Genomic DNA, 14,318 nt, shown 5'->3' with positions numbered 1-14,318 from the left:
AATGAAAATTACATACGAAGCACAACAGTTATGAGAGGCCCAAGATTTTTCCTGATTTTGCAATTTAACACCCAAATTAGAGCTCATACGACTTGCTTACCAAAGGAGTAATGCTTCTTCTTTGCGATTTGGAAGTTAATTTGCCACACACGTAGCAAAAATTGTTTGGCTGATTTACACAACTACGAGGCATATTGTGAAAGTATGCACACCTTATACTTATAAACTGAAACTGAAAATGGATGAGTGATTCAAACATTTTCATCAAACTCGCAACAGATTTATTTACTTTATTTTCTGCTTAAACATAAATAAATTATTCATATGGAATGGCTAATGCATTTATTATGATTGTTTGCTCATTTTAAAAGTCATTAAACAAAACAAATCATCCAAAAAAAGTTAAAAAATACTTATACAACATGTTTTTTTGAACAAAATGAATAATGTTAAAATACAAATATGTTGGGTTAATAAAATAGTGCCCTTAGGACAAATATTGACCTATTTTTTGGAAACAGCACCAGAAAATACACAGAAAAGTCAGTCAAAATTATCCATTTAACAAAACCATTCTTGAGCACTGTAATCAGGAGCTCGCCGGAAATTTAAAACATCACCTACATCCTTTGTAATCAACACACCTAGCTATCTGTTTGCTTCACAGCATACGAAGACCACAGGGAAATACACCATGTTAGAAACCATTACAAGGAAAACCATACAGGAAGTGATATTAGCAAGTCCAGAAGCAAAAAAACCACAAAGCCACTCCAGAAACACAGAAAGTATCCAACCTCACTGTCAATTATATAACCTGAACAACTAACACTCACTACAATATACCACCAATATGACACGCATGGTTGTGCTGTAGCTCCTTCTTGCACTACTTATACAAAGGACTGGGACCCCCTCACTCTGAAAGACATCCACCCAGTAAAGCACATCACACATCACCACAGTGCAGACAGTCCAAAAACAAAACCCTACATTTTTGGAAGCACTGCAGATCTGTCCTTCACTGAGGTTCATTTGAAGAGGGTCATTTGTAGAAAGGAAATACATTTACACTTTTGCTCTACAATTTGAGCAAAATAATTCTGGATAGTTCAAGTTGGGACTCATTTAGAAGTGGTCGCATTTGTGCTCTGAACATATATAGGAATAGATCCCTGTAAAAAATTATATTTTCGCTTATATGTTGAGTTGGATGAATCTTTCAGAAGAGTCCAGATTAAAAACAGGAGCATGTGTGCTAGATGTATGTTAGGCGTTTAAGTGTGCATTCTTACAGCCCACAATAGAGTACAGATGGCATAGAGATATGGCTTGATATTTGTACACACTATAACAAGGTAATGATGTGTCACAATCCGAAGAGAGAATATTGTCTTGAGTCATAAATACAAATAACAGCAATAAAATAAATAACATCTATAATTTTCTCCTTAAAAATCTATCGGAAATCTCCTTTCTTGCAGTAGTACAAATGGAAATGTCGGTTTAACTATGTGAAGCATTGGTTACAATTTATAATCTGGAGAGGACAATACACAATCAATACACAATCAGCCATCAGAACTAGATAGTACTGTTGATAATCTAGCATCTGTAAGAGATCCCCCCTAAAAGGTGTATCTGTGCATGCATCCACTTCTAATAATGTTACAGTCATATAAACTCAATATTATGTACGCATAATAATAATAATAATTAATTGCTGTAAGGATAGATTGAAAAATAACGAGGGTCTTTATTTTATGTTATTTACTGTCGTAATAGAGTACAGATTTGGAATTAGTATTTAGAAATAGTTTTCTTAAAAATAATTTTTTTCACAGACAATGATACCTCTTTGTTCCTTAAACTGTATAAAATTGGGTTCATCATTGGTATAACAATTGTATAGAACACAGCAATCTCTTTGTCCATATTTGATGCTTCACCAGATGAGGGTTTAAAATAGGCAAAAATTAATGTTCCATAAAATAACAGTACAACAGTAATGTGAGAGGCACAGGTAGAGAAAGCCTTCTTTTTCCCTTCAGCAGAGCGGATATTTAGTATTGCAAAGATGATAAACACATAGGATATAAAAATTAGACAAATGCATATCAGTCCTAATATAAGATCTGTAATGATGAGCACAAGCTTGTTTAACGAGATATCTGTGCAAGATAGTGCTAGAACCTGTGGTACCTCACAAAAAAAGTGATTGATTTCTTTGGCTCCGCAGAAGGACAACCATAAAGTGCTTAAAGAATGAAAAGTAGAACTTGAAAAACCAAAAGCCCAGACAATGACTGACATAATAATGCACGATTTTTTGCTCATAATACTCTTATATCTTAATGGGTTGCATATAGCCAGATAACGGTCAAGTGACATAAAAGTTAGTAAAAGGAACTCAGTGTCCATACCAACAGTGAAAAAAAACATCTGAACAATACATCCATTAAATGATATCACTTTTTGCTGAGAAACTAAATTGACCAACATTTTTGGAACAGTAGAAGTGGTACAGATTATATCCAACAAGGATAAATTGCCAAGGAAGAAATACATTGGGGTATTGAGTATTGGGTCTAAATTTGTGATAATGATAATAAACAGGTTACCAGCTATAGTTATTAGGTACATTGTAAGAAATACACAAAGTAGTAGCATTCGCAATTCAGGAGGATTGGAAAGTCCAATGAGAATAAATTCAGATATGCTGGACCCATTGTTCATTCTGTGGTTTATTCTTTAAATAAATGAAACAAGAAAAAAATAATTGTTAGTGAAATAGGCTGAGTTCATGAAATATTTTAAATCGTCATAATCATTTTTTTATATAACACAACCAAACTCTGCAATGCTCTAGAGAAAATATTTGTCATTCACAGTCCCTGCCCCGTTGGAAATTACAGTTTAAATCCCTAACACACACAGGCCACTGTTAATTTTGTTAGCAGCCAATTAACCTACCAGTATGTTTTTTGGAGTACCCAGAGGAAACCCACGCAAACATATGGAGAACATACAAACAGATAAGGCCCTGTTCAGAAATCGAACTCATGACCGCAGCTCTGTGAGGCAGAAGTGCTAACCACTGAGCCACCATGCTATCTGTGTTGCACATCGTTTATACTGTCAAAACAATTCAATGCAAATCCATCATTGCTTCTTGAATAGATACCCTAACACTATTCTAAAAAAATATGTTAATGATTGTGATTGCTAATGTTAACACAACTCAATAGCTATCCATACAGTATCAGTGTGTTTAATTATTCATAGATTTATTTTTCATGTATGTCGAAGATGAAAATCTAATCATTTCATCAAATTATAACCATATTTCAGTCAGAAGTAACATGATATATCTAGTGCAAATAATCCACACATTTGGTATTAAACTTAAATAGATCACTCTTAACATCTCTATAAATCTGCTATCACTTAGCCGAAGGGTAGGCTCCCACTAAACCAGAGGGCATGATATGGTCAATATAGGGTGTATTTAGTCATTGAATCTTTCATTGACCGTTTTCTTTAATTGTTATTATAATGTACCATGAAATCTGAAGTTATCAATATTTTTTCAAATAAATCTATGAATTTCTCTATTCATATGGATCATTTTTTATTTTTGCTTAGCCCAGCTACTCATCCTGACTACTTATCATTGTCTGCATTAATCACCTTCAACCACTGTTTTTCCCCAAAAATCTTGAACCCTCTTCTGAATGTTCATCAAAGACCCTATGCCTGTTGAACATGTCCTCCATATAACCTTAAACCACGATACACTATACATTAAACTATTATATATGTAATTGATTTCTCAATATTATTTAGTATTAGTATTATTTAGAATTAATAAAATGGAAAGACCTGAAACATTACACTAACTAATAAGTTGGTCAGCATAAACATAATACCACTGGATATAGGATATGGAATAGGAATATACATTGTATAAAGAGAAGAAATGTCTTTAAATTGCAATACAACACTCACATTGTTTGTAGAAGATGGATAGTCTATTCTCATTCAAAATTGCAAGGTGTTTGGTCCAATATATTTATACAGGTTACTGAAGTGTAGGGACTTCATCATATGGGAATAAGTACTGTATACATGCAGTAGTTTCTTAAATTGCATTTGTAATTCTAAAGAATATAATTGATTACTGGGAATTCATGGTTCAGAGGGGACACGGGTGTTCTGGGGCAATTCTGCAAAGAAGCAAGAGAGAATAAAAAAAGCAAATACATAGTTCAATTAGTGTAAATACATTGCTTTAAGTAAACACACTGAACACCTACTAGTTTATTAAAATATCTAACCAGCATGTGGCAGCAACTTACTGCATAAAAGTAGCCATTTTTAAACAGACAACAGTCTATAAAGTTTACAGAGAGTGGTGCTCAAAACAAAAAACATCCAGTGACTGACAGTTCTGTGGATGGAAATGCCTTGTTAATCAGATAGGTCAAAGGAAAATGGCCAGCCTGGTTCCAGCTAACAGGAAGGTGACAATAACTCAAACATGAGTGGTATGGAGATGAATCTCTGAATGCACAGCATATCCAACCTTGACATGTATGGACTACAGCAGCAGATGACCACACCGCCTTCAACTCATGTCAGCTAAGAATAGGAAACTGAGGCTACAGTGGACACATTGCACACAAAGTGCATACTACAGCACCCCCTTCCATTGCTGAAGTGAGCCTGGGGAGGGGTTGTGACTAGCATGTGGGGCAAGTTGAAGTGGGAAGAAACATACATTTGTTCTGTAAAAAAAACTTAGCTAAAAGAAAATTGAGTTTTCACTTACGTTAAGATGAATGGTTGGTCTCTGCTCTTTATGCCTCAAGCTGATTATCACTGTCCTGAAAGTCTGTGGAGAGAGTATAAGATTAGAGAGAATGAGGAAAAGTGATGGTGCTTGGGAAAAGGTCAGATGTAAGGTAGAAACACAGCAGCGGAATGGACAGGAGATTGAGAAGGGTGAGAGATATAGGACAGCAAGGCAGAAAGGGAGAAAAAGAGGAAAAGAGAGAAATATAATTATAAGGGCTAAAGAACAAGATTATTGGTGGACTATGTCATTCTCGTCTACCTGTCATTACAGCTTGCACAACCTTTTGCAGATTTATTATTTGTATACTGGTATGTTCAGGCCAGGTTACCGGAATGTTGAGATCTGTTCTGAAATACATAAGTACATCAGATATGGAAAGCTAAGCATTAAGTAAACACAGTGCATAACATATAAATAAATCCAACCTTCAAATGGGTTGCACATTTACTTGAATTTTGAGACTTAAAAAACAGCCTGAAAACAAACTGTGCACCACCACATTATGCTCATCAGAGACAGGCTTTTTTGTGTCCTATTGAATACAAGTTATTATACAGGAGACATGCATGTATTTTAAAAGGGTAATAAAGTAGTAGTAGTAGTAGTAGTAGTAGTGGTAGAGTAGTAGTAGTAGTAGTAGTAGTAGTATATAATAGTAATAGTTAGTAGTATCTGGGGATATAATCACTGAATGCATACATATTACCACATACATAATACAACTTCATCACACTCTGCCCCTTCATCTTACTGTGCCCCCTTCATCACACTGTGCCCCTTCATCATACAGTGCCCCCTTCATCACACTGTGCCCTCTTCATTACACTGTGCCCCCTTTTCACACTGTGCACCTTCATAAAAATGTGGCTGGGGCTTTTTATTACATAATTTAAAAATAATAAAATATTAATATTATTCACAAATGAAGAAGAATCCGATGTCTCAGTCTCCTATCTCTCTTCCACGCATCGCCGCCAGACTGAGGAAGACCCGGATGCACGGATTGCGCTGCCGACGCCTATGCTGCAATTCATCCCTCCCGCGAAAAGGCTGGCAATTCACATTACATGAATCCAGCCAGCAAACCAGGCTAGGGCACATATGTTATGAGTCATATTTCTCTGGTCCCTATGGGCTGCTCAAATAAAGTGTCCATTACATCACACCAAGAGACAGCACTGACAGTGTAAAATACCCTTTTAATTCTTAAAATCTAGGTGCCCAGACTGTTTCCAGCACTGAATTATAATATCTGCCTCCATTCCACTGAAGCTTTGCAAGCTTTTTGTGTTGCAAATATGTTAATAATACTTGAGAAATTGCAATTTCTTGCCAAGTTCATCTTTACTGATAGCATAACTAAATCATTTAAACTAGTTTGAGTCATTGTTGATCTTAAAACATCTTTTATTCTTGAGAGACTACTGAAAGAGCGGTCAGCTTGAGCTACTCTTACAGGTATGATGCTGAACAGCCTTAAGGCAATAGCAATATTCGGAAACAGGGGTTCAAGCTTCAGGTTCTTCATTTTGTTTAGGACAATCTAAAAAGAGAATCTTCTCCTAAATTCAAATTATATCTTGATTTAAGGTGTATTAGCTCATCAAAATAGCTTGGCTAATACCATCTTCATATCTTTTTTAAAGCTGGTTGGCCCCTTCTCGAAACTTCTTCATTCTCTACCTCAGGGAAGATCCATAAAATACTTAATAAATTTATGGCTTTTTCTGCATCAAATCGTGTTGCCATATTGCCTAAAACGTTCAAAAGAATGTGAAATATTTTGCACTTGAACATCTCTACTGGGGTTGAGTTAGAGAAAGCTTCTTCAGTTGATGATCCATCAAAAAATGTTGTCCTTTTTCTTTGACGTCTTTTCTAAAAAGATCTAAAGTCATTTGGTATGCCTACATTTTCAACAACCAGTCTGGATTCATTTAGGATAGCTTGCCAATTATTTCTGATTTCTTTTAATTCATCTACAAGACTGGAAAGATTTTCAACTTCTTTATCAATTGCGGTCTTTTGTACTTGCAAACCCATAGATTGTAAGCTTGCGAGCAGGGCCTTCTTATCTCTACGTATGTATGTATTAGCCAGTATTGTTTTATTACTGTTTGTTCCCAATTGTAAAGCGCTATGGAATCTGCAGGTGCTATATAAATAAATGTTGATGATGATGATGAACTGTGGTTCTATAATTTACAGCTTTTAACCATATAGATGCCATCAAAACAATCAATGACTCCAAATAGATACTTACAGAATATAGATTGGTTCGGATTTTTGACATTAGGTTTAGTTTCAACACTGAATCAATTGCCTTTTGAATCCCAGGAAGTGTTTCAGCAAAGGGTTTGACACTCTCTACCCTTGCAGATCAACATGTTTTTCACATGAAGTGGAGCGAAGCACCAAAATGTTCTTTCAAAATTTCCCACCTATGAGGACTGCCGCTAAATATATTAAACACATTTTGCATGATGGCACAAAATGTCACAACCTTGGGACAACATTCTGCTGCATGGACACCACACAGATTCAAACTATGACAGGCAACAAGAAGAAAAAATAGCAAGCAAATTGACTAGTAAAATTCAAACTTGGAATTTATTGGAATATTACATTTTCAAAGTGTTTCTAGAATTAAATCTGCAATAGCTTTCCCTGATTTTTTATTGTAGTTGACAAATTCCACAATCATTCTAAAACATGGTTGTCCAGCATGCCTGTAAATGTGGCCCAGCAGGAGTTTTGGTTGTGGCACGGGGGCAGTGCTGAGAAAAAAAATCCTGCAAAAAAAAAAAAATTACTTACCTTGCGGTCACGTCAGCTGGCTCTCCGGCTCCCTCCCTGGTCTCCTCCTCCGTGTGGCGCTCGCATTGAATGTCGGGGGTGATGTCATCACACCATTGCGTAGCTTAGCACAGAGGAGTCACCCGCGCGAACTATCAGCAGCAGTGAAAGATTATCCAGTATCTTATTGTTGTTACTCTGAATTTGGACTTTCTGCACCATGCAATTATGAACTAGCTGTGTTCTCTGTATGTATCTAATATAAATATTAAGAGATAATTGTATTTTTAATATTTTAAACCATTTTAAATGTGCAGTGCTGAGTAGGGTGAAAATATCACCCACTGTTACCCTCATTAGAGGCTGCTCCATGAGCCATTTTTCCTGCCACCCTATCTTTAAATCTCTGTAGATTTCTATTAGTCCTCCTGATGCTACCTATATCGGTGACCATTTCAAACTGGTCAATAAAAAAAATGATTCATGGGTGCAGAAAGAGAGAAAAAAAAGTTTTGGGCATTTAATTCCCCGAACCCCACTCACTAAGGGGCAGATGCAGTTAAGTTAAATTGTAGCTGGTAATGGGACTACTGCTTTAATCATGATTCTGCAACAGGTTTCCTAACTCTTACTAACTTCATTTCCAAGTAAGTTTAATATGTTAACTATGTTTTCTATGGTTTTTTCGATGATCAGCTATCGTTAGTGTTAGTGTATTTTATGTGCGACCCAAACCAACTCGTCGCCTTCCAATGTGGCCCAGGGAAGCTAAAAGGTTGGGCACCCCTGGTCTATGGTGACAATCAGGAGAGCTCCATTGCTCCATTGCTAATTGTCATTGCTGAAATACAAATAATAGGGCTGGCAGTGTTGATCTTAATCTGCAGTCACATTGTACAGTGTTATCAAAATGGATTCACAGCAGTACACAGAAGACCAGGAGCACCAAGCAGCTGCTGGCACCAGTCATGATTGTAGTAGTAATCACTCTTTGGGGCATATTCAATTGTTAATGAGACGGGTGAAAATCCTGCGCTCCAAAAAAAACAAAACCCGCGCTCGTTTTTTCCTGTTTGAGCGCTCGTTTTTAAAAAAAACCGCTCAATTCAATTGTTATATTGCATCCACCCCCTCGCGCTCTATTATTGGTCTTAGCGAGTTTGAAATGAGGAGTGGTTAAGGCAGTCATTTTAGTATAAAAAAATGAATGCAAATTAATTCAATCAAGAAAGGCCCCAGCACTGCACAAGAGAATGGGCCCCCACACTGCAATCAAGAAGGGCCCCAGCACTGCACAAGAGAATGGGCCCCCACACTGCAATCAAGAAGGGCCCCAGCACTGCACAAGAGAATGGGGCCCCCACACTGCAATCAAGAAGGGCCCCGGCACTGCAAGCAACAATGCCCCCCCCCCCCCCCTGGACAGCAGATTAAAATATTTTACACACTCCCTAGGGAATCCTGCCCAGCGCTGAACAGTCTGTGGGTGTTTAGTCATTATGGCCGTGGGACCCAAATTGCGTCCCTCCCCCCTGCTATAGTGCCTATCACCCCGGCTGGTTTGCCTAGTGCTGGTTCAATTAAAATAGGGGAAACCCCACGCCAAATTTTTCAAAGATTTTAACTCACACATCAATAGTCTGCCAGCACTAGGGCTCAGACTAGATATAGTGGGGAGCAAACGATTTTGGTTTTAAAAAAAAAAAAAAAAACATGCTACTTTTCACCGAGAGCTGACTGAGGTCAGGCACAACCACCCCCCCCCCACCCCCCCTCTAAAAAAATGATATAAAAAAGTTTAAATACATGCACCACTAATGGTTTTTTCTAAAGGGGGAACTTTCCAAAAAATGTTAATTATTATTACACTTTTTTAAGTACTTCTCAGTTTTTAGGTTATTTTTATGACCTTTTACACCTATTTTTTCAGTTTACTGTATATTTTTCTTAACTTAATAAAAAAAAAATTTCTTTGAGCAGACCAAGGAGGTGCGAAATGAAACAGCAGATTTGCCTGTTTCACACTCAGCGTTAAAAAACAATTGAATAGCTTTTTCCGCTGAGGGTCCGCATCCAGCCTATACTTTAACATTGACAAACGGTTGGAGCGCGATAACACCGTTTCGGTAAAAATAAAAAAAAGATTAGAATTGCGGGAGAAGTTTCCGCGCTCGAAAATAAGGAAAAATAGCCAAAAAATGACTTAACGCGCTCGAACTTCGAAACTCGCTAACAATTGAATATGCCCCTTTACGTCATCTGCTAAAGCTTATGTTAAAGTCGATAGTGTTTGTAAGTCAGGGAAACAAAAATGTAAAAAAACACCTTTTACCTTGGTCAAGAAAAAAAGACCTGTAATCCAGACAAAGTTAACTGCAGAAAAAAAAAATGCCATCATGCCATTCTACACACGCAGTGGCAAGGAAAGAATGAGGCCTTCGCCTTTCTCTATGAGTGCTAGTTCTGTTGTCACTGAGACATCTTCTTGTAAGGTCAGTCATGACCAAGCAAGACCTTGTCATTCTGAACCCAAAAGTGGTGTCCAAATACTTTTACGTGTAAAAGCCGAGCTGGAAAAAAACAGTAAGTCATTAGAAAAAAATGTATGTTCCGATTCAGAAATGACACAAATTCCTGAGGAAAGTCTATCCACAAGTGCTATGTGTAATCCTGACCTGTCTGATAGTGTACCCATAAAGAAGGCCCCTTTCAGCATTTCGGCAGATGTGTGCATGAACAGCACAAGTATAACCGGTGATACACAAAATGAGGATGCCACTTTGGAATTGCAACAGGATGAGGGGGATATTTGCGTAGCTGATGAGGGAGCTAATGAGGGTGTTGATAAAGTTGATGTTGTTTGTGTAAGTCCTGAACCAGTGGAAGCAGTTCTTGCACGTGATAAGAAGAAGGCAATTGTCATGCCTGGACGTAAGACCAAAAAAATCCACGTCTTATGTGTAGAATTATTTTTACCCAAATCCTGACAACAGTTGTCTAGCCATTTGTAGCATTTGTAAAGCCACAGTCAGAATAGGTAGGGACCTTAACCATCTAGGAACCTCATCCATGTTATGCCATTTGAAGCGAGTTCATGGCAAGCTGTTGGGAAAATCAGAAACTTATGCTAAAAAAGTAACAACAAGCAGTCCATCATCAGATAGGTATCTTTTCTCAGCTAGATCCTGACACCTGCAATCTACACCCACAACACCGTCCACAGTAGCAATCGGAGTTAGTGGTGCATCCAAGTTGGTAAGGCCATATGACTCCTCCATTATCCTGGATTCCTCAGAAGAATTCTTGAGCGTTAGACCCACTGCTGCTGCTGATGCCGCTGCTGCTGGGGGTGGATCTTCATCCCAGAAGCAGACCAAGTAAAAGACTACTAGCAGTTTACAAATATTGACTGTTAAAAAATCCGTTGCAAGAGGAAGCAAGTATGAAAGCTGTCATCCAGTCACAAAGCGGATCACAGACGCAATGGCGACTATGCTAGTATTATATCTTCATCCAATATCCAGTTTAAGACCTGGGGGCGTCCGAGTACCTGTGAGCACGTTCAGCTTTATGGGAAAGGCGGCTGCTATAGGTGAAGACCTCTGTTACCTGTTCTACAAGTTTATGGTACTTGCCGTCAGTGTGAGGATGATGTACAAACTGATGAGGGTGAGGATGAGGCTGAGGATGATGACAACAAAATCTTGCCACAGTAGAGTTCATTAACAGCACTGTCACCTTAGGTGCTTTAAGCCCATTGTGAGCTTGTTTTGTGAGGGCCCAATCAAACCAAGCACATCAGCCTCAAAAGTGGCACTCCTTGTCGCTGAAGTGCTTGGTTTGTTAAAGGGTGCATGTCCTTTTTAAAATCCTACAGAAGGGTGGGTGGGAGGGCCCAATGACAATCCATTTTGCACCACTTTTCCTTTCAGCTACCGCTGTGTGCCAATGTTACTTACATGTGCTATATACTGTTGTGTGCTTTGCAAAAATCTTAGACATTGATGATGCAGAGGACTCAGCACAACATTTTGACATCTGGTCTTGTCTACTGTGAAAGAATTGACCAGAATTAGTGACATCTCTGCTGTAACTCCACCTGGTCCTACTATCAAGTATCAATATAATTTTTTTGAACGGTATAAAGACAACAGTTTTATTAACAAAGAACAACATTGCTTGCAGAAGTAATGTAAGCTTGGATGTCTAAATACACTTGTATATGTATTTCCTTCCACTTTGCTGCTGTTTCATTAGTATTGCACAAAGTGTTTATAATCTGCACTTTATGCCAAAGGTACCTAACTATATTATATTTTTTTGGGAATTGGGGCAGATTTGAAGCTCATCGATGAACTTACTTTTTGCTGTGAATTACAATGGCTCTTTTTAGTGCATTGTCTGGCACCGTGGATTGGTCTGGGTCTCATAAAAGCTTGCATCCCGGGGGGGGGGGGGGGGGGGCAGCGCTCATCGCCATATATTAGCTGTAGAATTACCATAGTTATCCAAGGAACGGGTGGAGCTATCAAATGAACCATAACTGATTTCATGATCCAAGGACAATTACATCTTGCACTACTTTTCTTTTCTGCCACTGCTGTGTAGAAATGTTTTCTAGATGTGCTATGAACTGCCGTTTGTTTGAGTCATTGCTCTGTCGCTTAGCAACCAGCCAGGTCGGTGCAGTCTCTGTTTGAAAGTGTATGAAAATAATATTGTGACCTGTGAGATGGTCAAAATTTACTGCAAAGAACTTGAAATTAGTGTTATTGAGGTTAAAAATATTGTAGGGGAAAAAAACGAAAATTCAGTGATTTTAGTAAAACAAATTGTGATTTTAGAAAAAAATAGATATTTTTATATATATTATAAGGGCACAGTCGTGCCCTTATATTAAGGTTACATCTAAAAAACGACATTCTGCCATTGGAAATCTGAGAGAGGGGGGGCATGGTGTTTGAGGGTCTACATTTTAAAAAGTATTAAAGCTATTAAGCTGAAATTTGGCATGCAAATGGAGAACTGTCCACAGGTGCCACATGCCAAAAAATGACAATTTAGGACTAATCTAAAGTTTAAAATCTCGCTGTTTTTCTTCCACATCCTGTTTTGCAAAAGTCACAGTTTTTCTGGGGTTTTTTGGGAGTGCGCAACTCAGTGTACAGGAGGTCTAAAGACTTGGGGTTTGTTTTAAAAGAAAGCTATTATGACTGAGGAGTGCCTTTCAGGGTTTAAAATTTTTAGAGAGTTATAGTTTTTTTACAATTTGGTAAAATATGCCCCATTTTAAAGATAGGATTTCATAATGTTGCACATGTCAGTTAGATGTTTGTGCTGGGTGTACTCAGACTGGCTTTACTTGAGAGCACAAACATGGCTGTGGCTAAGGGATTTTCATCTCTGAGCTGAATAAATTACCCACATTTTCTAGCCACATGGGGGCTGGTTAGTGTTTTGGGATTATGGGAGGGGCACCGTGTAGTACTATTAGCCCAGGCACTGCTCTCAATTGAGAGTTTAATCTCTTCCTGAGACAGCTGTTAGTGAATCCATTATAAACCTCCCGCCCCTCAGTGACATCAGTTAATTTGGTATATCACAGCGGGGAGTAGATGTAAGGTATCTGGACATGTCCCTCTTTACAAGGGACAAGTACTGGAGAGAAGCTGCAGATAATCTATACACACCCACTTCTCATTGTCTGCTGTGGGCTGTGTTTTACTCATTGGTTTACTAATGGGTTTTCTGTCAGAATCTCTAAAAGTCTGTCTGCTTTCACTGGTGACCAGCATCAACAAGGACTAATTAAGGTTCCTTACACACAATCTACAATGTAAGAAAACGATTGAAACTCTTCAACTCAAACTGCAAAAAGCAATGAAATTACGACAATTAAGGCAGAAACCTTAATGGACGTGTTCCTTGCGCAATACAGACATGATATGTCATCACATCCTGTGGTTAGCTGCAGATTCAGCACTATAATGGAGTGAGATTGCTGTCACTCACAAAATGGTGGAGCTGCTAATTCACAGATTTGTATGTTCACTGGAATACACAGATGATAGTCCCCACAGCCATCCCTCTTAGTCCTGATTTATGGATTGTAATTTATATAAGTGTGTATACAAGTTTGGAGCTAAATACTAGAGCCTGATTTGTGAATGTACCGAGATTTGACTGAACAGAACCTCATATTGAGGATTTAGTATTTACCAGTGCATAACTGAAGTTTGAGCATCAGTTCTCTTATTAACTGAGGGTTTGGTAAACCAGCTGGTTACTTCTGCAATAAGACCTTATCCAATTGAGGACCTTTCATTTTTACCACAGCTGGACTAATTTTGGTTTCTTAATTTTCTCTGAATATGGATACATCAAAGAATTAATATACCTTTATATTTGTGTGTAACATGCATTTGACGATGTATTGATGGTATATATTTATTATAAACATCAACAGTAATAGATTCGGTATGCCGTACAGTACATTTGTTACAATCTAATCCACTTATATCAATATATGTACACACCAACTGCATTTGTTAACTGCTGGCAATGCCCTCACTATACTTACCATACACTCCTTATAAGGGACAATATAATATCAAAATGTATTTTTATGTGTCCCATATGTTTCTATATATATGATTCCTCTAGG

At 37.9% G+C, this 14,318-nt stretch overlaps 1 protein-coding gene across 1 annotated transcript; it reads right to left on the bottom strand.

Annotated features, from left to right (window-relative positions):
• Positions 1 to 1,800: 1,800 nt before the first annotated feature.
• Positions 1,801 to 2,736, bottom strand: LOC142156171 (olfactory receptor 5V1-like). The gene has a single exon (XM_075211093.1). The coding sequence runs from the start codon at positions 2,734 to 2,736 to the stop codon at positions 1,801 to 1,803; it is 936 nt and encodes a 311-aa protein (XP_075067194.1).
• Between the last annotated feature and the right edge of the window lie 11,582 nt (positions 2,737 to 14,318).

The sequence above is a fragment of the Mixophyes fleayi genome, chromosome 1, assembly GCF_038048845.1.
Source record: "Mixophyes fleayi isolate aMixFle1 chromosome 1, aMixFle1.hap1, whole genome shotgun sequence".
In the NCBI taxonomy this organism is placed as follows: Eukaryota; Metazoa; Chordata; class Amphibia; order Anura; family Limnodynastidae; genus Mixophyes; species Mixophyes fleayi.
Note: the sequence above shows the minus strand (reverse complement) of the source record. Positions and strands in the feature narration are given on the sequence as shown.